The sequence below is a fragment of the Ursus arctos genome, unplaced genomic scaffold (genome assembly GCF_023065955.2).
Source record: "Ursus arctos isolate Adak ecotype North America unplaced genomic scaffold, UrsArc2.0 scaffold_34, whole genome shotgun sequence".
Taxonomy (NCBI): Eukaryota; Metazoa; Chordata; class Mammalia; order Carnivora; family Ursidae; genus Ursus; species Ursus arctos.
In genome coordinates this window covers 25,191,658-25,214,172 of record NW_026623030.1, presented here as the reverse complement: position 1 = coordinate 25,214,172, position 22,515 = coordinate 25,191,658, and the positions used below count along the sequence as shown (strand labels likewise).

Sequence of the window (22,515 nt, the reverse complement as noted above, 5' to 3'; positions counted from 1 at the left end):
GGTCATGATTAGCTACCAACAGATTGTTGAATTCTATGAGGGATCTAAGAGTTAAAGTTATTAACACTTTATTATAATAGCCAATAATAGACAACATCCATTGATGCTTAAGATGTGCTAGACCCTGGACGAGGCACTTCTCATGCATTATCTCATCTAACCTTCGCACCATTCTTGGGGAATACTTTTATTTTTCCCAGTTTACACTGAGGAAATGGGGATTCGGAGAGATTAGGGAACTTGATCAAACTTACATACCAGCAAATAGCAATTGTGAGGTTCAGGTCAAAGTCTGCTTAACTCCACAGCCCAGTTGACTACAACACTTCAGACTTGGCATGTGGTGGATGCTGTCTCTGTGGATTTGCCTATTCCGGACATCTCATATAAATGGAATCAAACAATAGGAGGTCTTTTGTGACTGGCTTGACTTAGCATAACTTCCCAGTAATGAGTTATGACGTCTGTGAAATGTTGTCTCTGAGAGAAGCTCATTAGAAGGTGTGCCAAAGGTTTTTAAGGGGGCTTGTTATGCAGGCACCTTCTGCCTAGTGCATACCAAAATTCCATACTCCTAGGAGGAAAGCCGGCAAACTATGTTGTTTGCATAAACAATTAAGGCACACTGAGCTACTCTTATCAGTTGGGGTGGTGGAACCCTCCCCAAACACAAATTCCCAGATCCTAGCCAAGGGCCAACCTTGGAAGCAGGATTTTCAAATGATAGCATTCCTGGGCCTGCCATGTTAACTGTTTTGTGCACAGATTTTGAAAGGGATTGTGCTGATCTGTAGATCAACTGGAAATGTAGGATGGAGAATATTGCCATCTTAACCATACTACTACAATTTATGATGTCTTTCCATTTATTTACATCTTAATTCCTCTCAGTGATATTTTGTAGTTTTCAGTGTGCAAGTCTTGTTCTTCTTTTGTTAAATTTATTTCTAAGTATTTTATACTTTTTGATGTCATTGTAAATTGAATTAATTTCTTAATTTCATTTTCAGATTATTTCTTGCAAAGGCATATAAATGCAATTAGTGGGTTTTTTTTAAAAGATTTTATTTATCTGAGGAGCGCCTGGGTGGCTCAGTCGTTAAGCGTCTGCCTTCGGCTCAGGGTGTGATCCCAGGGTCCTGGGATCGAGCCCCGCATCGGGCTTCTCTGCTGGGGGCCTGCTTCTTCCTCTCCCACTCCCCCTGCATGTGTTCCCCCTCTCGCTGGCTGTCTTTCTCTCTGTCAAATAAATAAATAACATCTTTTTTTTTTAATATTTTATTTATTTGAGAGAGAAAGAGAAAGCACGAACGAGAGGAGGGGCAGAGGGAGAAGCAGACTCCCCGCTGATCAGGGAGCCCCATGCGGGGCTTGATGGGACCCGATCCCAAGACCCCAAGATCACAACCTGAGCCGAAGGCAGCCTCTTAACCAACTGAGCCACCCAGGCACCCCACAATTTGTTTTTGTATGTTGATCTTATATCCTGCAACCTTGAGCTGTTTATTAGCTCTGATAGCTGTGTGTGTGTGTGTGTGTGTGTGTGTGTGTGTGTGTGTGTGTGTTATCTTTAGCCTGTTAATATGATGGATTACATAGATTGTCTTTTCTGAACCAGCCTTGCATCCCTGGAATAAACCCTACTTGGTCATGATATATAATTTTTATGTAGTGCTAAATTCTGTTTACTAATATCTCGCTAAGGATTTTTTGTCTATTTTTACTTTGCCTATTTTTTTAATTAGGTTATTTAGGTTTTTTTTTATCATTGCATTGTAGGAGATACGTATATACCTCTCCGAATATATATATATATTCGTTCTGAATATTAACCCCTTATCAGATATGACTTGCAAATATATTCACTCATTCTGTAGGCTGCCTTTTCACTCTGTTAATTGTGGTCTTGGATGCACAAGTTTTAAATGTTGATGTAGTCCCGTTTTTCTGTTTTTTTCTTTTGTTGCCTGTGCTTTTGAAGAAATCATTGCTAAATCCAGTGACATAAAGCTTTCTCCCTATGTTTTCTTCTAAGAGTTTTATAGCTTTATGTTTTAGATCTATTTTGAGTTAATTTTTATATATGGTGTAAGGCAAGGGTCCACCTTCATACTTTTGCATGTGGGTATCCAATTTTTCTAACAACATTTGTTGAAAAGACTGCCCTTTCCCCAAAGAATGGTCTTGGCACCCTTGTTGAAAATTATTTGACCATATTTGCAAGGGTTTATTTCTGGGCACTCTATTCCTTCGTTCCTTTTTATGGTAGAATAATATTCCACTGTGTGGATATACCATATTTTATTTATGGCAACCCTAACATTTTATCTCCTTTAATCACTGGGTGTAGTCACATCTGTGATTTAGGGATTACTGAGCCCTTGCCCAGAAGCCTGGCTTTGATCATTAGAACATTGTACCCTCTGAAAATAGTGTCTATTTTGTTTGCTTGCTTTGTTTTTTGCTTGTTTTATCCTTGGCCACTCAACATTGGGCTGCTAGAACCTCGGTGTCGAGAACATCAGGTACATCTACCACAAAGAAAGCTAGCGATATATTCCTGGGAAAAAAGGACAAGCTCCATTGCCAAGTTTTCTGCCTAGGACTATTACAAATTTCTAATCAAACCCAAAATAACTCGTTTTGCAATCCACACTGTTAATATTCTTACTAATACCCTATCCGTAGAATACTTTCTAATTTTCAAAGCAGAGAATGATTTTTGTCTTGTTTATTACTCCTTCCAACCCAACCCACGTGCCACGTGTGTCCCACACAAGTTTAACGTTTGTTGGAGGACAGAATGACGAATACCAGCTAACATTTTTTTTTAGTACTTCCTAAGTACTTTTGTCACACGCATCATCTCGTGACCTCATCTTAATATGTTCTTGCAGCAACATTACCACGTAGGTGCTGTTATTCACTGAGCAGGAAACTGAGGGTTAGGTAACTTGCCAAGGCAGCTATGCTGAGTAAGGGGAGGAGCCCAGAAATCCGCAAAGGGCACAGCAGGGATTCTCCATTAAGATTCAGATGCCGCCGTCCCGGCGACAATGGGCCCGGGAGTTTTGTGCAACCCAGGTCTCTTGACTCCCACGCGCAGACACCAATAGCTGTCCTCTGTTTTGCCGCAAGCTTCTGAAATACCCCCCCCCCCAGAGACCCGGATCTTCCTACACGTAGAATGCAAATTCTATGGCTGAAAAGCTTGAGCATAGGAAGGAAAAAGTTGTGTACTTTTCACCCTCTTCCCCAGACCTGTGGTGGAAACTCCGCCTCCGTCTCCATGGAAACCCGGCCGCGTTGGCGGCTGTCACCAGGGGCGGGGCTCAGGCGGCCGCCCCTCCCCCACCCGGTTTGCAACGCCTCCCAGCCCGGAGCAATCGCGGTCACCCCTTAACCTCTCCGTTCCTCTTCTCAGCTGTCCTCCCTTTCTGTTGTCTTCTCGTGCCCCAACCACATCCTGGGGGCCGCCTTCCTGCACGGTCCTCAGCGGGGCCGGTGCACCCCGCGTCCGGGCCTGGAAGCGTGGAGCGCGGCCTTTCTGCCCCGGGCCCACCCCTCGGCTGCGCTGATTGGCCGCTCCTGAGCCATCCCCCCCCCCCCCCCCGCTCCGGGCCCGCAGGGTCTCAACCCGGCGGAAAGTTTTCTGCGCCGGGAGGAAGTTGGTAGTTTGGAGATTCTGAGAAAGCAGCTTCTGTGGCTGCAGGGGCCTGGGTGGCCATGGAGGAGCCCCCTTTGCGAGAGGAGGAGGAAGGAGAGGAGGAGGAAGAAGAGGAGGAAGGGGACGAGGCTGGGCCCGAGGGGGCTTTGGGCAAGAGCCCCTTCCAGCTGACAGCCGAGGACGTGTATGACATCTCTTACGTGATGGGCCGCGAGCTGATGGCCCTGGGCAGCGACCCCCGGGTGACACAGCTGCAGTTCAAGATCGTCCGCGTCCTGGAGATGCTGGAGACGCTGGTGAATGAGGGCAACCTGACGGTGGAGGAGCTGAGGATGGAGAGGGACAACCTCAGGAAGGAGGTGGAGGGGCTGCGGAAAGAGGGCTCGGTGGCCGGCCGGGAGGTGAGTGCTGGGGGCTGGGCCCTTCGGGAGCAGCCTGGGCTACGTGGGGGGAGAGCGCCCAGTGGCCCCGAGGCCGCTCTCCTCCCTGGAACATCCGAGCCCCTGAAAACAACCACAGCGCCTACCCAGTTCCTCAGATTAGAAGCATCCTCCTAGTTAGATTTATCGAGCACTTACTAGGTGCTGGGCCCTGTGCTCAGTTTGTTCTGAATCAGGGGCTCGAGCCTTTTTGACCTGACCTAGCGCAGTGGCTCTCAAGCTTTAGCGTGCAGCGAAACCAACCGATGTGTCCGTGAAAGCACAGATTGCTGGGCCCTGGCCCCAGAGTTTCTGATTCAGCAGCTCTGGGGTGGGGACCTGAGAACCTGCATTTGTGACAAGAGCCATCGCATTTTGAGAATCTTGACCTAGAAAAAGTAATACATTTTAAATGAGGGAAATCAGTACTGTGACTACCAAAAGACTCCTAAAAGAATGTTCTGAGCACCTTTATTGAGAATTGTGCCAAGCTGAAACAAGCACCAGAAGAATGGATTTTAAAATTGTGGTGTAATCCACAGTGGCATACTACACAGCAGTGAAAAAGAGCAGAGCACTGATACACACAACTGTGCCTGACTCTCAGAGACGTCACACTAAGGGACAGGAACCAGGCACAGAAGAGCCCACTGTATATTTATGGGAAATTCAAGAACAGGCAAACTAATTTGTATTTATAGAAGACAGATTGATGGTAACCCCAGGGCAGGGGGAGTTCATAGGGAGCTCATCTGGATGTGATGACATGCGCGTATACCTATGTTAAAAATCATCCGGGGCGCCTGTGTGGCTCAGTCCCTTAAACATCGGGCTCTTGGTTTTGGCTCAGGTCATGATCTGAGGGTCGTGGGATCCAGCCCCTGGTCCAGCTCTGCTCTCAGAGGGGCATCTGTTGGAGATTCTCTCCCTTTCCTTCTCCCTCTTCCTCTGCTTCTCCCCCTGCTCGCTCTCTCTCTCTCTCAAATAAATAAAATCTTTAAAACAAAAAACATCAAGGTAGGGGTGCCAGGCTGGCTCAGTCAGAGGAACGTGTGACTCTTGATCTGGGGGGAGGGTCATGAGTTCGAGCCCCACTCAGGAGGTAGAGATTACTTAAATAATTTTTTTTTTTAAATCATCAAGCTTGGGGTGCCTGGGTGGCTCAGTCGGTTAAGCGTCCACTTTCTGCTCAAGTCATGAGCCCGGAGTCCTGGGACTCCTTGCTCAGTGGAGAGCCTGCTTCTCCTTCTGCCTGCTGCTCCCCCTGCTTGTGCTCTCCCTCTCTCTCTCTCTGACAAATAAATTAATTAATTTTTTTTAAAAAGTGCAAGGAGGTGAAGAGATCTTTTTAAAAAAATCATCAAGCTATAAACTCAAGATTAGTGTATGTATGTTATATCTCCATTTTACAAAATTACCCATTTTATCACTTTCCAATATTGATGAAACAAAAGTTTTAAGAAATAATTTATCTTAACTCACCCTTATTAAATATGATGCACAGTCATACTTGCTTATTCTTTTTTTTAAGGTTGTATTTATTTGTCAGAGAGAGAATGTGAGCACACAAGTTGGGGGGCGGCAGGCAGAGGGAGAAGCAGGCTTCCCTCTGAGTAAGGAGCCCGATGTGGGACTTGATCCCAGGACCCTGGGGTCATGACCCGAGCCAAAGGCAGATGCTTCATCAACTGAACTACCCAGGAATCCCTTTACTTGCCTATTCTATTTTCATGAGTTTTTAAATTCTTGTTGCAATTGATTGAATCAATATGAATTACTAATGGATCTCTAGCCACACTTAAAAAAAAAAGCTGCTCTAAGTGGACTACCTCATTTAATCCTCTTAGTGTTAGTATATCCATTTTACAGAAATGAAGGCATAGAACAGTTAAGTAATTTGCCAAAGGACTTACTGCAAGTAAGAGGTGAAGGCAAGATTTGAACTCAGAGATGCCAGTCTTAACCACCGCACACGGAATATACCACATTTGACCTTATTTGTTGGAATGATGTTTGATGAGTGATGGCACCGTGCTGGACCCTGGGGCCACAGAGGTAAATTAGACAAGGACGCTGCCCTCAGAGCTCCCGTCTAGTGGGAGAGTAAGACACCCACACCTCCAGAACTGAAGGAAAGATCACAAACTGAGAAGCGTGCCAAGAAAGGACAAGAGGAACAGGGTCGCTGACATTTGCAGGGAAAAAAGAGTGAAGGTTTCTGGTCACTTCCGTGGTACACTTATTTCAGCTACTCGTTCGTCCCAGTGACAACTGTACTTGTAGATACGGTTCTACTTCAGTGTCCATCATATGAGATAGTTGAGTATCGTGATTCATAGCCTGGCTTTTGAGACTCAGGAGAAGTTAAGTGACTTGCTCAGGATAGCTCGGCTCATGTTCTGAGCTCATCTCTGCCACCGCCAACCCCAGGAACGAGATATGGAGGGAGCCCCATCGCAGACCGAGAATAGTGTGCTCTGCACGGGCCCGGGTGATTTCCTGTGTGGGGCACAGCGGCCGGCTTTATCAGCCAGCAAATGAGACAGCATTTTCCTCCCAAACTGCAGTCTTAAGAACAGGGGTGGGGAAAAGGGCATAGAGAATGAATTTGCTTAGCGCCACTAGGGAGTTCATAAAAATACACCTTATTATTTTTTTCCGGTTTTTAAAATTTTTTAAATTATTTTTAATTGTGGTAAAGTACACATGAAATTTACCACCCTAAGCATTTTTACATGCACACTTAAGTGTCATTAAGTACCTTCTCATTGTTGTGCAACTGTCACCCACCATTCCTGCCCGAATTCTTTTCATCTTGCAAAACTGAAACTCTGTCCCCAGTAAACACTAGCTCCCTACTTCCCCTCTCCCTATCTATGTTCTTTTTTTTTTTTTTTTTTTAAAGATTTTATTTATTTATTCGACAGAGACAGAGACAGCCAGCGAGAGAGGGAACACAAGCAGGGGGAGTGGGAGAGGAAGAAGCAGGCTCATAGCGGAGGAGCCTGATGTGGGGCTCGATCCCAGAAAGATGGGATCACGCCCTGAGCCGAAGGCAGACGCTTAACCGCTGTGCCACCCAGGCGCCCCCCCATCTATGTTCTATCTCTATGAACTTGCCTATTCCAGGCACTTCATATAAGTGGAATTGTATAGTATTTGTCCTTTTGTCACTGGCTTATTTCACTTAATGTCTTTAGGGTTCATTCATGTTGTGGCTTGTATCAGAATTTCTTTCCTTTTAGAGGCTGAATCATATTCCGTTGTGTGGCTAGATCACATTTTGGTTATCCGTTCACCCGTTGATGGACACCTGGGTTGCTTCCACCATTTGGCCAGTGTGGATGATGCTATGAACATGAAGTTATAATGCGGTTCCTGAGTGGCTCAAGTCAGTTGAGTATCCAGCTCTTGACTCAGGTCATGATCCCGGGTCCTGGCATTAAGGCCCACGTAGGGATCCCCACTCAGTGGGGAGTCTGCTTGGGGATTCTGTCTGTCTGTCTCTCTCTCTCCCTTTGCCCCTCCACCTGCTTGCACGCACACGCTCTCTTTCTCTCTCTCTCTCAATAAATAAATAAATAAATCTTAAAACAAACCAACAAACATGGAGACGCCTGGGTGGCTCAGTCAGTTAAGCATCTGCCTTCGGCTCAGGTCATGATCCCGGCGTCCTAGGATCTAGCCCCACATCAGGCTCCCTGCTGAGCAGGGAGCCTGCTTCTCTCTCTGCCCTCCCCCCCCCACTTGTGCACTCTCTCTCTCTCTGTCTGAAATATATAAATAAAATCTTAAAAAAACAAAACATAAATGTATCCATATCTTCTCAAGTCCCTGCTTTCAATGCTTTAGGGTATATAATTAGAAGTGAATTGCTAGATCATAGGATAATTCTATTTTTAATTTTTTTAAGGCTCTGCCATATGGTTTTCCATAGTGACTGCACCATTTTACATCCCCATCAGCAGTACCCAAGAATTCCAACTTTCCCACCTCCTTGCCAACATTTGTTCTGTTCTGTTTGTTTACAGTAGCCACTCTAATGGGTGTGAGGTATTTGTTTCCTTTCTTTTTCAAGATTTTATTTATTTATTTATTTATTTATTTATTTATTTATTTAGAGAGTGAGCATGAGTGGGTGGAGGGGCAGAAGGAGAAGGAGAATCCCAAGCAGACTCCATGCTGAGCACAGAGCCCATCCAGGGCTCCATCTCACGACCCTGAGATCATGACCCGAACAGAAACCAAGAGTTGGACGCCCAACTGACTGAGCCACTTAGGTGCCCCTTTCCTTACTTTTATTTATTTATTTTTTTAAAGATTTTATTTATTTGACAAAGAGAGAGACAGCCAGCGAGAGAGGGAACACAAGCAGGGGGAGTGAGAGAGGGAGAAGCAGGCTCCCAGCAGAGGAGCCCGATGTGGGGCTCGATCCCAGAACGCCGGGATCACGCCCTGAGCCGAAGGCAGACGCTTAACCACTGTGCCACCCAGGCGCCCCCCTTTCCTTACTTTAAAAAAAAAAATTATTTTTTAAAAGATTTTTTATTTATTTATTTGAGAGAGAGAGAGGGAGAGAGCATGAATGGGGGAGGGGCAGAGGGAGGCAGAGGGAGGTAGAAGCACAGGCAGAGAGAGAAGCAGACTCCCCACTGAGCAGGGAGCCCAGTGCAGGCCTCCATCCCAGGACCCTGGGATCATGACCGGAGCCGAAGGCAGACGCCCAACCAACTGAGGCACCCAGGTGCCCCTCTTTTTCAAAAAATTTAAGTTCCAAATTCAAAAGGTGCAAAAGCATTTGCCTTGAAAAATCTACCTGTCCCCTTTTCTCCACCCCCAGCCACCCACTTCCTCTCCCTGGAGAAATTTTAAATGATCAGTTTTTTGTGTATCCTTCCAGAGATGCTTTATACAAACAGAGGCAGATATGAAAATATTTTTCCATTTTTTTACACAAATAGTATTACAGCATATACCCAGTTCTGCCTTTTGTGTATTTTCACTTAACATAGCATGAAAGTTAAATTTAATCAGGATATAAAAAGCTTCCTCATCTTTTAATGAGGAAAACTTCCATTGTATGGTGTTATCAGTTGTCCAGCTGAGGGTTCTTCACTTGAAGTTCTTGGATGCCCAAGGGGATTATTGATTCTAATCCGAGAGGCCTATGTCCTTTTGCATGGGAAAAAATTATATTTTCATTTTCATTAACTTCCACCTGAACTGTGTCACTTTCTTCAATTGTGAATGTAGACAACAAGCTACAGTAATATTAGCAATACCTGTGACAGTCACCAATGGAAAGCATAGATATTTTCATGTCTCATTACAGCGTAGTTCACATCTCAAAGTTTTGTTTTGGTTCAGTATTTCACTGGACCTGGTCTAGCTCACCGTATTTAATAAAGAAGCAGGTATATTAATCATAAATTTGTTTTTAGAAGATTTTGATGAGTGTATGTCACCTTAGTTGGTCTCCTTATAATTGTGTGCCTTTCATTTTATACATTTTAACACATTGTTTGGAGAAGGACCGTGTGGGCTTTACCTGGCTGCCAGAAGGGTCCGTGGCACAAAAAAGGTTAAGATTCTCTGCTGTAACCAGTCTCCTATCAAGAGATGTTTATGTTCCAATCATTTGCTCTTAGCACATGCCACATTGAAAAATCCTAACAAATGCCATTTGGCTCCTGAGGGAGAGTATCTAGAAGAAATGGACGCACTGGATCAAAGGGAAGGAGCATCTGAAATTTGGATGCTATGTAATGCCAGAGGCCAAGGGGACCCACTCCTCCAGCAATCGGCGCCGGTGCCTGCTTCCCCGCGGCCGCTACAACATGGGGAGTGTTAAACACACCGATCCTTGTCAGTCCCATAGGAGGAACGTGCTCACTATTACTGTCACCTCTTTATGCTATGCCTTGTTCTCTCCGTCACCTACAGAACATTCCGGTGTAGAATGTTCAAATTCAAATTTTAGTTTGAAAACTTTGCGAACCTATGGAAGAGTTGCAAGAAAAGCACAATGAACACCTGTATACCTTTCATCGGGATTCAGCTGTTGTCTTCAGTTTTGTGTGTGTGTGTGTAGTGTGTAGTATGTCTTAGAAGATATACACCAAAGTATTTATATACACGCACAAAACACATATGCCTGTATGTATATATGCATATACAAAAACAACATGTATGTGTATTACGTATTCACTCCTAGTTTCCCTCAACTATTTGAGCAGACATTATGTTAGTTGCAGGATTAGTAGAAGATGGGTCCTTTACCCTCAGTACTTCAGTGAGTATCTCACGAGACATACTATTGTGTAGCCACAAGTAAATGATCGAATTCAGAGGGAAAAGGTGATAGAACACAAAGACCTAATATACTACCCCTATTAAAAATTCACAATAATGTCCTTTACAGCATCTTTTCTCTGGAGCAGGACCCAGTCTGGGGTTACACAGTACCTTTGGTCGACACATCTCTTCAGTCGCCTTTAATCTGGAACAGTTCCTCAGCTTTCCTTGTCTTTCATGACCTTGACATTTTTGAAGATTATGTATCAGTAGTTTTGTAGAATGTCCTTCAATTTGGGTTTGTTCTGAGGTGTCGGGGTGGATTCAGGTGATAACATGTGTAGCAGGAATACGGCTGAAGGGATGCTGTGTCATAGTGCATTGTGTCTGGAGGCACTTGACTCAGTTTGTCATTATGCTGACGTCAGCTTGTATCACTTGGTGAATGTGGTGTCTGCAAGATTTCTGCACTGCATAGGGGCCTTTATTCCCCTTTGAAATTCGTAAGCACTTGTGGGAAAATACTTTAAAACTGTGGAACGTATTCTGTTCCCCAACAAGCTTTCACCCAAAAGTTTTAGATCCATTCATTAGTCTTCCCTGAATCAATTATTACAAAGTTGGTTAAAAATATATGATTTTTTTTTCTGGTAAAGATTTTATTTTTAGGGGCGCCTGGGTGGCACAGTCGTTAAGCGTTTGCCTTCAGCTCAGGGCATGATCCCGGCGTTCTGGGATCGAGCCCCACGTCAGGCTCCTCTGCTATGAGCCTGCTTCTTCCTCTCCCACTCCCCCTGCTTGTGTTCCCTCTCTCTCCCTGGCTGTCTCTCTGTCAATTAAATAAATAAAATCTTTAAAAAAAAAAAAGATTTTATTTTTAAGTAATCTCTACATCCAGCATGAGGCTTGAACTCACAGCCCCAAGATCAAGAATCTCATGCTGTACCGACTGAGCCGGCCAGGCACCCCAAAAGGATGATTGTTCCACTCTCTCATCTTCTACACTCATTAATTGGCCTTCTGCTATAAAGTACAGATTCCCCTCTTCCTTCCCTGTTTTAGTCAGAGTTCTCCAGAGAAACAGAACCAATAGGGGATATAGCCGTCGATATAATGAGAATAGTTATTTGAGGCATTGGCTAATGCAGGTATGGAGGCCGAGAAGTCTTACAGGCTTCAGTCTGGAGAACCAGGAAGTCCTGTGAACTGGGGAGGGCGGGAGGGGGTTGATCGTGTAAGTCCTGGTCTGGAACGAAAAGCCTAAGAACCAGGAGTGGCAAAGGCTGAGGGAAGGAGAGGGAGGATGTCCCACAACAACAGACGGAGCTCAGAATTTGTCCTCTCTCCACCTTTTGTTCCATTCAGGCCTCAGTGGGTTGGATGGTGCCCGCCCAGCCATCAGGGAGGGCCATCTGCTTTCCTCAGGGCATAAGTCCAAATGCTAATGTCTTCCAGAAACACCCCGAAATAATGTTTAACCAGTTATCTGGGCAATCCTTGCCCAGTCAAGTAGACATATAAAATTAACCATCACATCCGCACTGATTAACTAATTTAAATTTTTACATTTTAAGTATAAACTCCTGAATTCTCTTTTTATTGGAAGGGTTATTGTGTTACTATTCATTTTGGTACTCAAATTGTTCTCAGTCTGGCCAGTGAGAGCTCCTTCAGACTGTCATTTTTATATGTCTCTATCCCTTACACCAGGGAAGTTTCCATGTTCATCCTGTGATTTCCCCGTTCCAGCCCTGGAATCAGCCGTTCCCCAGGGAGCCCTCGTTCTTTCCTTGGAGAATGGTACTTAGAACTTCTGGTTTGCCCTTCACCAAGCACTTCCAGAGGGCAGTGTCTCATCTGACAGGGCTCCCGGGAGTAACAAAGCAGAATTTGCCTTTCTGGGGTGGACTGTCCATCCTCACGAGGGAAACCGGATAAGTGACCAACATCTTTTCTTGCAGGTAAACCTGGGACCGGACAAAATGGTGGTTGACCTGACAGATCCCAACCGACCACGCTTCACTCTCCAGGAGCTGAGGGACGTGCTCCAGGAGCGCAACAAGCTCAAGTCCCAGCTGCTGGTGGTGCAGGAGGAGCTGCAGTGCTATAAGAGGTGGGGCTCTGCTGCCCTGGGCGCTCCGGCACCGCAGAGCCACACCCTGCCTGCCGTTCCTTGACAGGCTATGTATCCGTTCCATGTTCGCTCAGCCAGTTTATTGGAGACCTACTCGATGTCAGGCACTATTCCTGGCACCGGGGTATAGCAGTGAACAAAACAGAGAAAGCCCATGCTAGTGTGGGGGGAAGACAGGCAATTGACAAGGAAGTCTGAGATGAACATGCAGGATAATAGTGGTAAGTGCTCTGAAGAATGTAAACCAAGGTGACAGGGCACCTGGGTGGCGCAGTCGGTTGGGCATCCGACTCCTGATTTTGGCTCAGATCATCATCTCAGGGTTGTGGAAGCGAGCCCCGCGTCGGGCTCCTTGCTGGGTGTGATGCTTGCTTGAGATTCTCTCTCTCCCTCTCCCTCTGCCCCCTCCTCTTTCTCCCTCTCTAAACAAAACAAAACAAGGTAACATATGACAGCAAAGCTCTGGGGGGTGGGGGAGGGCCTGTTTTACATGGGCCAGTCAGTGAAGACCCCCTGAGATGAATGACAAGAAGCAGCCAACCATGTAAAGACTGGAAGGGCAAATGTGGAGCAAGAAGTGCTAAGACCCTGAGGTGGGAACCACTGTGGCCGATTTAAGAGATCCAACATGGTGGAAGTTGGAACCCAGGTAGAGGATGAGAGGTATGCCTTGTGAGCCCCAGGAAGGGGCTCTAATTTTGTTGTAAGTGTAATGAGAACTCATTGGAAAGTTTTAATCAAATGACAAGATCTGATTTACTGTTTTATTTATTTGTTTTTATTTTTTGTTTACTTATTTTTTTAAGGAGGTTCCATGCCCAATGTGGGGCTTGAACTCATGACCCTGAGATCATGAGTCAGAAGCTCTACCGACTGAGCCACCCAGGGTTTTAAAAGATCAAATGCAAGGGTCACCTGGCTGGCTCAGTCGATAGAGCATGCAAGTCTTGATCTCAGGGTCATGAGTTTAAGCCCCACATTGGGTGTGGAACCTACTTAAAAAAAATGGGGTGCCTGGGTGGTGCAGTTGGTTAGGCATTCGACTCTTGGTTTCGGCCCAGGTCTGATCTCAGAGTCCTGGAATTGAGCCCCAGTGTGGGGCTTCGCGCTCAGCAGGGATTCGGCTTCAGGATTTTCTCTCTCACCTCCCCCCACCCCGCTCCTCCTCCTGCTCACTTGGCACGCTCACTTTCTCTCTCTCTCTTTCTCTCTCTCGCAAATAAATAAATAAATCTTGAAAATAAAATATCGACAGAACTATTTGATTATTTGCAAATATACTGAAGTATTTAGGAATAAGGGGATGAGAAGTCTCCTGCTTACTCAGGTGGTTCAGAAAGAAGATAGATGCATGGTTGGTTGGGTAGGTGGGTGGGTGGAAGGAGGGATAGATGGATAGGCAAGTAGGTAGGTAGATAGATACACAGAGAAACAATTTGGGGGGGGGACTCTGGGTAACAAGTATATGGGAATTCTTCATACCAATCTTACAATATTTCTGTAAATTTGAAATTATATAAAAATTAAAAGCTGAGGGGCGCCTGGGTGGCACAGCGGTTAAGCGTCTGCCTTCAGCTCAGGGCGTGATGCCGGCGTTGTGGGATCGAGCCCCACATCAGGCTCCTCCGCTATGAGCCTGCTTCTTCCTCTCCCACTCCCCTTGCTTGTGTTCCCTCTCTTGCTGGCTGTCTCTATCTCTGTCAAATAAATAAATAAAATCTTTAAAAAAAAAAAATTAAAAGCTGAAAAAGATCACAATAGGGGCACCTGTCTGGCTTAGTCAGTGGAGCGTGCAACTCTTGATCTCAGGGTCATGAGTTCAAGCCCCATGTTGGGGGTAGAGATAACTGAAAAATAAAATCCTAAAAAAAAAAAAAAAAATCACGGGGTGCCTGGGTGGCTTGATAGGTTAAGGGTCTACCTTCAGCTCAGTTCATGATCCCGAGGTCCTGGGATCGAGCCCCATATCAGGCTCCCTGCTCAGTGGGGAGTCTGCTTCTCCTTCTCCCTCTGCCTCTCCCCCTGCTTGTGCTCTCTTTGTCTCTGTCTCTCAAATGAATAAATAAAATCTTATAATTAATTAAAAATAATCACAATAACGTGTAGGCAAAAGGTTGTAGGACAAGCAAGAGAGGAAGTAAGCTGTTGGCCTGTCGGGTTTGGACTTTGCTGTATACATCTGCCTCCTGTTTCCCAAAATGTTTTCTTTCATGTAAGTGCTTCTTGAAAAGGGGGCTCTGTGGTCGAATAATTATGGGAAACCGTTGAGTTAAACAAAGCAGATTCCCTTAGAGACAGAAAGAAAGCCCAAGAGCATAAAAATGCAGTGCCGGCTTTTATTTATCAACGCGTACTACACGCCAGGCACTCTGCTAAGTGTATGCCAGGCATCATTTCAGGTAGTGCTCGCAGCAAGGTGAGCTAAGGTAATGTTATCTCCAGGGTGTTCTAAGGTTCACGCAGGTCAGGTACCTGCTTGAAGTCCCTTAGCTGGTGGTGACAATGGTGAGACGTGACCTCAGGCAACCTGATAGCAGAGCCTGTGCTTTTAGTTATCCTGCCACATTTGGACTCTGAAAGTTTAGAAGTAAGAAATACGCTGACTCAGGGGCACCTGGAGGGCTCAGTCGGTCAAGCATCTGCCTTTAGCTCAGGTCATGATCCTGGGATCCTGGGATTGAGCCCCAGATCCTGGGATTGAGCCCCAGGTCAGGCTCCCTGCTCAGCAGGGAGTCTGCTTCTCCCTCTCCCTCTGCCCCTTCCCCCAACTCATGTTCTCTCTCTGTCTCTGTCTCTCAAATAAATAAATAAATAAAATCTTTTAAAAAAATAAATTCATTCAATGTAGAATCATTAAAGGAGCCACAGTACAGTAAAAATGTTCTAGCAAGCCAAATCCAAAAGGGCTGAGTTCTGCCAACAGGAATTTAATTGTCTTCCTTCTGCTGAGGATGGAACCATGTTAATGGAAGGACCTGTCTTCCTCTCATTTAATAAGTACTTCAGACACAGGTAGTTAAAAACAGGAACGGCTGAACTGCTGGGGCTTAAGCAGCTTGTTAGCGAATAGAGCGACACGCTTTATTTCCAGTTTTGAATTCCCAGAGAGCAGCAGGTACCAGACTTCCCATCTGGTACAGGCCAATTGATGGCAGGATTCTGTTTACGCACTTGGGTCCTGTATTCTAGAGAAACCAGCATGTCAGCTGAGGTATTCTCCTAGCAACTGCCTCAGTTTTGAGGTCCAATAAAATCTGATTGTTTTTCATTGAGGCAGATGTGGTAGGCTGCTTCCAAAGATGGATTTCTCCCATCCTGCCTGCCTTCTGCACTGAGTCTTTTCCACCCCTCAAGAGGTAGAGTCTGTTTTCCTTCTCCTTGAGTCTGGGCAGCCCAGTGACTTGCTTGACTGATGGAGCATGGTGGAACCGATGCTGTTTGGCTTCTGAGGTTAGGGGAGGCCTGTTGCAGCTTCTGTTCTTCTCTTCGTGGAATTTTTTGTCCTCGAGGAATGCTTGAGTCCACAGTCCTGTGAGGAAGCTCAAGGGAGTACCATGGAGAAGTCACACAAAGAACAGAGGTGCCCCAGCTGACAGCCCCAGCTGGCCCAGCCCCCAGGTGACCCGCCAAGCCAGCCATAAGAAATGGAGCCATCGTGAGAAATCATAAATCTTCATTGTTTTAAATCATTATGGCTTAGGGTGTTATGTAACAATAGATCATGGAAAAGGGGGTTATCAATAGTAAATTAATGATGTATTAATACTATAACAAATATGTAAATGATAATATTAAATAATAAGAGCTCATTCCTTGCAAAGGAGAGAGAAGGATGAATCCCACTCTCTTGCACTCATGTGTCAAGAGGTGTGTTAGTCTGCCGGGCCGCCAAAACAAAATACCATAGAATGGGTGATTCAAACAATAGACATTTTTTTCTCACAATTCTGGAGGCTAGAAGTCCAAGATCAGGGTGCCAGCGTGGTTAGTTCTAACTCTTCCTGGCTTCTTCACACGGTAGAGAGAGGAAGCCCTCAGACGTCTCCTCTTCCAAGGGCTCTAATCCAACCATGGGAGCCCCACCTTCTTGACCTCATCTAAACTTAATTGTCTCCCAAAGGCCCCATCTCTAAATACCATTACACTGGGGCTTAGGGCTTCAACATATGAATTCTGGGGGACACAATCCAATCTGCAGGAAGGGGAAAACACCATAGGTATAAATTAACCAGCAGGTGCCACAGCAAAATACCTAAGTGGAGATAACAAGCAATGTATGAAGCATTTCATACATTGAAACATTGCATTGTGGTCAGACTACTTTTGGTTGCAAGTGACAGAAATCCAATTTAAACTAGCTTAAGTACAAAAGGGAATTTATTAACCCACATAGCTGGGAAGGATCTTGGGACTGCTTTCAGAAATAAAGAAAAAACTGCAGTTAAGGCCTCAGGCTTGGAGGAGCCAGAGACTTGGTGCCTCTTTCTTTCCTCCTTGCTTCTCTTTGTCGGCCTCATTGTCTTGTGTTGTAGACACACCTCCTAGGAATCTTAGGAAACATGGCTGCTGGCAATCCCAGCTGAACACATGAGAGAGAACAGCTTTCTTCCAGCTTCTGTACATCAAGTCCAGGGAAATACTCTGGTCCTCTTTAAGTCAACTAACTTCAATATCTTACCAATCAATATCAATTTAACTCTTATCACCATCTGACTTACTGTATCTTTTATTTTACTTAATTTATTTTTTTTAAAGATTTTATTTACCTATTGGAGAGAGAGCGAGCTAGAGAGCATAAGTGGTGGGGAGGGGCAGAGGGAGAGGCAGAAGCAAGCTCCTCACTCAGCAGGGAGCCCAAGGTGGGGCTCGATCTCAGGACCCCGAGATCATGACCTGAGCCGAAGGCAGACGCTTCACCTACTGAGCCACCCAGGCGCCCCCAATTTATTTGTTTATTTACTGCTTCTTTCCCCAATGGAAAAACATAAATTACATGATGGAAGATAATTTTGTCTGTTTTGTTCACTGCCATAGTGTCAGGTGCTATGTATTGTCTCGGTCACTCAATCCTGGGAGGCAGCTACTCTTCTTGTCCTCATTGTTTTTTAAAGATTTTATTTATGTATTTGTCAGAGAGAGCACAAGCACGGGGAGCAGCAGGCAGAGGGAGACACAGGCTCCCCGCCGAGCTGGGAGCCTGACATGGGGCTTGATCACAGGACCCTAGGATCATGACCTGAGCTGAAGGCAGCCGCTTCACTGACTGAGCCACCCGGGCATCCCTCTTACTATCCTCCTTTTACTGATTAGAAAATTAAGGCTTAAGTTGGAGAATTGATATGTGGTCCTATTCCTAGAAAGTGGAGAAGCTTGAAGTACAAGCCAATGCAGTTAGACAAGAGAAAGAAAGAAGAGGTATCAACATTGGAAAGGTGGGGGGAAGATTCTCCTTATTAGAAGCAGAATCTCTCTGACTCTAGCTTTCAATGATAATATTACTAATGTAATAATAATTATTATTAAGACACTTCACTTTCAGAGCTGCACAGACAGAAGGTCTGCGATAAAACAACCCATTTATTTGTCCCCCTTTCCACAGTGGTCTGATTCCACCAAGAGAAGGCCCAGGAGGAAGAAGAGAAAAAGACACCCTTGTTGCCAGGACCAGCAAGGCCAGCAGTAACAAGGAGGAGAAGACAATCATAAGGAAGCTGTAAGTTACTTGCTGCCCATTGCCACTAAATCATTGCTGAAGGAAGGAGTGGAGGCCCGAGGAGGCTGGCCAGCTACCCAGGGTGGGGACGTCCTGGTTGGTGCGGCTAAGAGCTGATAGGAAAATTCGGGGCTGGGCAGTCAGGAGATCTGTTAGGCAGTAGTCTAAGCACTTGACATATATTAATTCATTGACTCTTCACGGTGACCCTGTGAGGTAGGAGCTGCCATCAACTCCATTCTACAGGTGGATACTGAGAGGCAAAGTAATTTGCCTGAGGTCACCCAGATAGTAAATAGTAAAGTCAGGATTTGAACCCAAGGAGGTCCAGATTCTACACTACTCTCTCCTATGATAGAATACTATTACTACAACAAGAAAAACAACAATAATTATTAGAGTTTAAGGGGGATTCATGGGGTACCTGGCTGGCTCAGTTGGAGGAACATGTGACTCTTGATCTTGGGGTCATGTGTGGAAGGGCAGGGGTGGCTGATTCATTATCTCTCTTATCTCCAACTTTTTTTTTAAGATTTTATTTATTTATTTGAGAGAGAGAGAGAAAGAGCACAAGCAGGGAGAAGGGCAGAGGGAGAAGCAAACTACCTGCTGAGCGGGGAGCCCAAAGCGGGGCTCGATCCCAGGGCCCTGGAATCATGACCCGAGCTGAAGGCAGACGCTTAACTGACTGAGGGACTGAGCCCCTCTTACTTCCAACTTTAGAGGACCCTGTGTCTCCCATTGTTGGGACACATGACATGATTTCCTTTGAATACTCCCATAGTGTTTATGCTCCCTTGTTTCTTCGGTGCTGGGGCTCAAACCATAGAATGTGGGGTACTTGTTTAAAATCAGATTCTCAGAAGTCAAGTCTAGGATGAAGCCTAGAAATCTGTATTTCTGATGAATTCCCCAGGCAACTCTGATGTGGAGAACCCTCGGATCACACTTTGAAAGGTGCCAGGGATAGAGAAGCACCCCAGCATGGCAGCTGGGCTGAGGGAGCTATGAGGGGGGGTCAGCAGAGGGACACAGCAGCCAGTAAGACCAGGCCTGGTGGGGAGGCCACCAGGGCATCAATACGCCCCCCTCCCCACCTTCCCAGCTCCTGCCGGGGCCTCCCATTGGCTGAGCGCAGCCTGAAGCTGGACGACAGGGGAAGAAGGTTGTTGCTGCCATGCACAGAGATTGGCCTCCTAGAGCAGAGAAGGGATGAGATGAATCTGAGGGGCAAGCAGCCCACAGAGTACGCACACACATAGTTTAGTTAAGTATTACCAGACTTTCTGGAATGCCTGCATGAAAACTGCTTTGTCAGACAAGATCACCTGAAACCAAAATAATTCATCCCTTCAACACATGTTTACTGGGGGCCTGCCATGTGCCAGGCGTTGTTTTAGGTCCTGGGGATGCAGTGGACAAGACAGAGCCCCTGCCTTCATGCTGCTTCCGTTCCAGCAGGGGAGTCAGAGTGAGCCGGTAAGGAAGTGTATTGACAGGACCATTTCAGATATCCATTAAATAGGCTGCTGAGAGCAAAGTTGACGGGGGGGCGACTTCAGATTTGGGGAGTCCTGGAAGGCTTCTTCTATAAGGAGGTGACATTCAGGCTGGGTCCTGAAAGACCATAAAGACATGAGGGAAGAGCATTTCTGGCAGAGGGAACAGCAGGTATAAAGGCCTGAGGCGGGAGAGAAGCACGGAGAATGGAGTGAGGCCCGAGGTCAGTCAGGGCAGGGGGCAGGGGTTCCCAGTGAGGACCTTGAGGTTCACGGTGAGCACTTTGGGAAGACATTGGAGGGTTTTAAGCTGGAGAGTGACATGACTAGTATTTACGTGGAAAAACTCACCCTGGCTGCTTTGTGGAGAAGGTGTGGGGGGACCGACTCAAAGCAGGGCCTGGGGAAGTGTTTCTTTCCTAAGGAAGGTTCTCCTGAGTTAAGGAGATGAAGGAAAGAGCATCTCCAAGCCACACCGGCTGTCACCTCTGAAGAGATTTGTTAGCACTTCTATTGGCTGAGCAGGAGATGTAAACTCCTGGTGTCTTTGTGCCTCTCGGAGGAGAGTTCTTCGGGCCCCTTAGAGTTTGAGTCTGATATGGCAAAAATAAATGTTTGTTCTGTGCATGAGACAGCCTAAGGTCATGTGTCTAATGAGCATGGGGCCACAATTTCATGGTCAGACAAGCTCATTAAGCTAATAGAATGAATGAATGAATGAATGAATGAATGAATGAATGAATGGCTTTCTGAAGAAGTAGGTCATGCTAAGAAGGACTTTGGCCTTTATCCTGAGGCGGTTGGAAGCCACGGAGGGGTGTAAGCTGAGGAATGACTTAGTTCTGTATAGTGACACGGTCGTTCTGGCTGCCGTGTGAGTGGATTGTAGGGGGTGGTGGGAAGGCTGTTGTGCTCATCATGGTGACTTGGACTGGGGGGGGGGAGTGGAGGAGATGAGGAGTGTTGGGATTAGGAACATATTTGGGGCATGATGACTAAAATATAGCAGATGGGGGGGAGGAGCTGAGAAAACTCCCGGGTTCCTGGCATGAATGACGAGGCGGGGGATGATGTCAATTCCTGACACAGGGAGCTGGCGGGTGGGGGGGGCGGTATGTACAGGTTCAGGGGAGGATGGCTGAGCCCTAAGGCCCGTGTCCAAACACCAGTGCAGGGCCCGCCCCACCCACTGCGAGCAGAGCTGCTAACAGTGCTGGGGCGGTGGGTTGTCTTTGACAAGAAGCACCAGCCCATATTCCTGGTCACTGGCTTTCCACCCCAGCAGCCAGCTCTGGGTCTTTCTCCTGGCTGCAACTAGCAGTGAGATCGAATGTTGTGATCAACCCCAGATAGCTTTCTTCCTTTTCAAAACTTTGCATATGAGGGGGAAAACACTGAACGTTTGGTATTCATGTCTTAGGGCATACCTAGGTTTTATCTAAGAATTTACATGCCAATCTTTATTCATTGCAAAGATCCGGTTTATAATTGTAGGTAACACGGATGCTTCCTCCACAATAAAACCTCCTGAAATTAAAAAACAAAAACGTTCGAACACCATTTTTCCACATAGCACAGTGCGTAGGTAGCTCCGGGTCCAACTCCTGGTTCTACAACTTCCTGTGTGACCTTGGGCCTGTTACTGAACCTTGCAGGACCTCAGGCTGCTAATCTATAAAATAGGGACATCAAGGGCACTTCCCTCATCGAGGTGTTTTGAGTGTAAAATGAGCTGATAGATGGAAAGCCCCTGAACAGTGCCTGCCCCCACTGAGCCCTGAGCAAATGTTCGAGTCAATGGCCTGCAAGAACCTCTCACGGATTCTGCAGGGTTCTGCACCCCTTGCTTTGTTCTGTCTGTGCCCTCTGACCCTCCTCTCTCTATATCCAGGTTCTCTTTCCGTTCAGGGAAGCAGATATAGATCGAAAGCCACGACCGAGACAGTGGTTCTCGGACTCAGGAAGGCAATGCGCCACGACTTCCAAACTCATCTCTCAGTGCCACGTGTACTCACTGTACTTGCTCATTTGTCTCCCCTGAAAGCCACCAAGGAGGAAGGAGGTGAGGCTCTCTCATTATCATTTTTTCCTGGGCCACAGAACTGGACACCCCTAAAGGCCTGGCCAGAGCCGGGGAAGCGGCACAAAGGAATCAAGAAAACAGAAGGAAAGCAAAACAAGGCCCATTTCCTGCTTCACATCAGCCACCCGGAGGGGCCTCCAGTACGCAGATGTGCGTTCTGCTTGTCTGGTCTCACAGATGACCTGGGTCTTTACCAGCGAAATTCATGAGCCCAAAGGGAGAGGGGAGGAGAGAATGCAGGAAAAAATGGTATTGACATTCCAGTGATGATTTCACAGAGATTTAGTGAACATTTGATTTTACTAACATGACTTTCTTTACATGATTTTGTATTAAAGTGAAATGACTTTTATACTTTCTCTGAGTGTTTTAGAGTGGTCTCTTGAGTTATGCGACCTTGTATAAGGTGCTTTAACCTTTCAGAGTCTCGGTTCCCAAATCTGTCAACTGTACATATGTACGTATACGTATTTATATGGTGGTGTGTATGTAGTGCATATATATTTCAGCAACTCTAAGTGTCTCGCCAGTATTTTGTGTGTTGCTATGAGAGGAAAAAAATCCTGCAAATTATTATTTTTTTTAAAGATTTGATTTATTTGACAGAGAGAGAGAAAGCACAAGCAGGGGGAGCAGCAGAGGGAAAGGGAGAAGCAGGCTCCCCACCGAGCAGGGAGCCTGACATGGAGCTCAGTCCCAGGACCCT

The 22,515-nt window shown here is 46.1% G+C and overlaps 1 protein-coding gene across 2 annotated transcripts; it reads left to right on the top strand.

The window, feature by feature from the left end:
- The first annotated feature begins 1,047 nt into the window (after positions 1 to 1,047).
- RILPL2 (Rab interacting lysosomal protein like 2) lies at positions 1,048 to 22,168 on the top strand. Of its 2 annotated transcripts, none has more exons than XM_057305907.1 (4): positions 1,048 to 4,068; positions 12,342 to 12,493; positions 18,114 to 18,227; positions 19,616 to 20,432. In XM_057305907.1, exons 1-4 carry the CDS (start codon positions 3,727 to 3,729, stop codon positions 19,746 to 19,748), a joined length of 741 nt encoding a protein of 246 aa, XP_057161890.1. In that variant the 5' UTR covers positions 1,048 to 3,726; the 3' UTR covers positions 19,749 to 20,432. The 2 variants fall into 2 exon arrangements, with proteins under 2 accessions (XP_057161890.1, XP_026370519.1); XM_026514734.4 differs by lacking the exon at positions 19,616 to 20,432 and adding an exon at positions 21,618 to 22,168 and having other exon boundaries at positions 1,064 to 4,068.
- Positions 22,169 to 22,515: the final 347 nt, after the last annotated feature.

Excerpts from the sequence above, each read along its gene's own strand:
- RILPL2 (XM_057305907.1), top strand. The coding sequence starts at position 3,727 with ATGGAGGAGCCCCCTTTGCGAGAGGAGGAGGAAGGAGAGGAGGAGGAA. Across the intron at positions 12,494-18,113 it reads GAGCTGCAGTGCTATAAGAG|TGGTCTGATTCCACCAAGAG; the intron begins GTGGGGCTCTGC and ends CCCTTTCCACAG. Across the intron at positions 18,228-19,615 it reads AAGACAATCATAAGGAAGCT|GCGTTGTTTTAGGTCCTGGG; the intron begins GTAAGTTACTTG and ends GCCATGTGCCAG.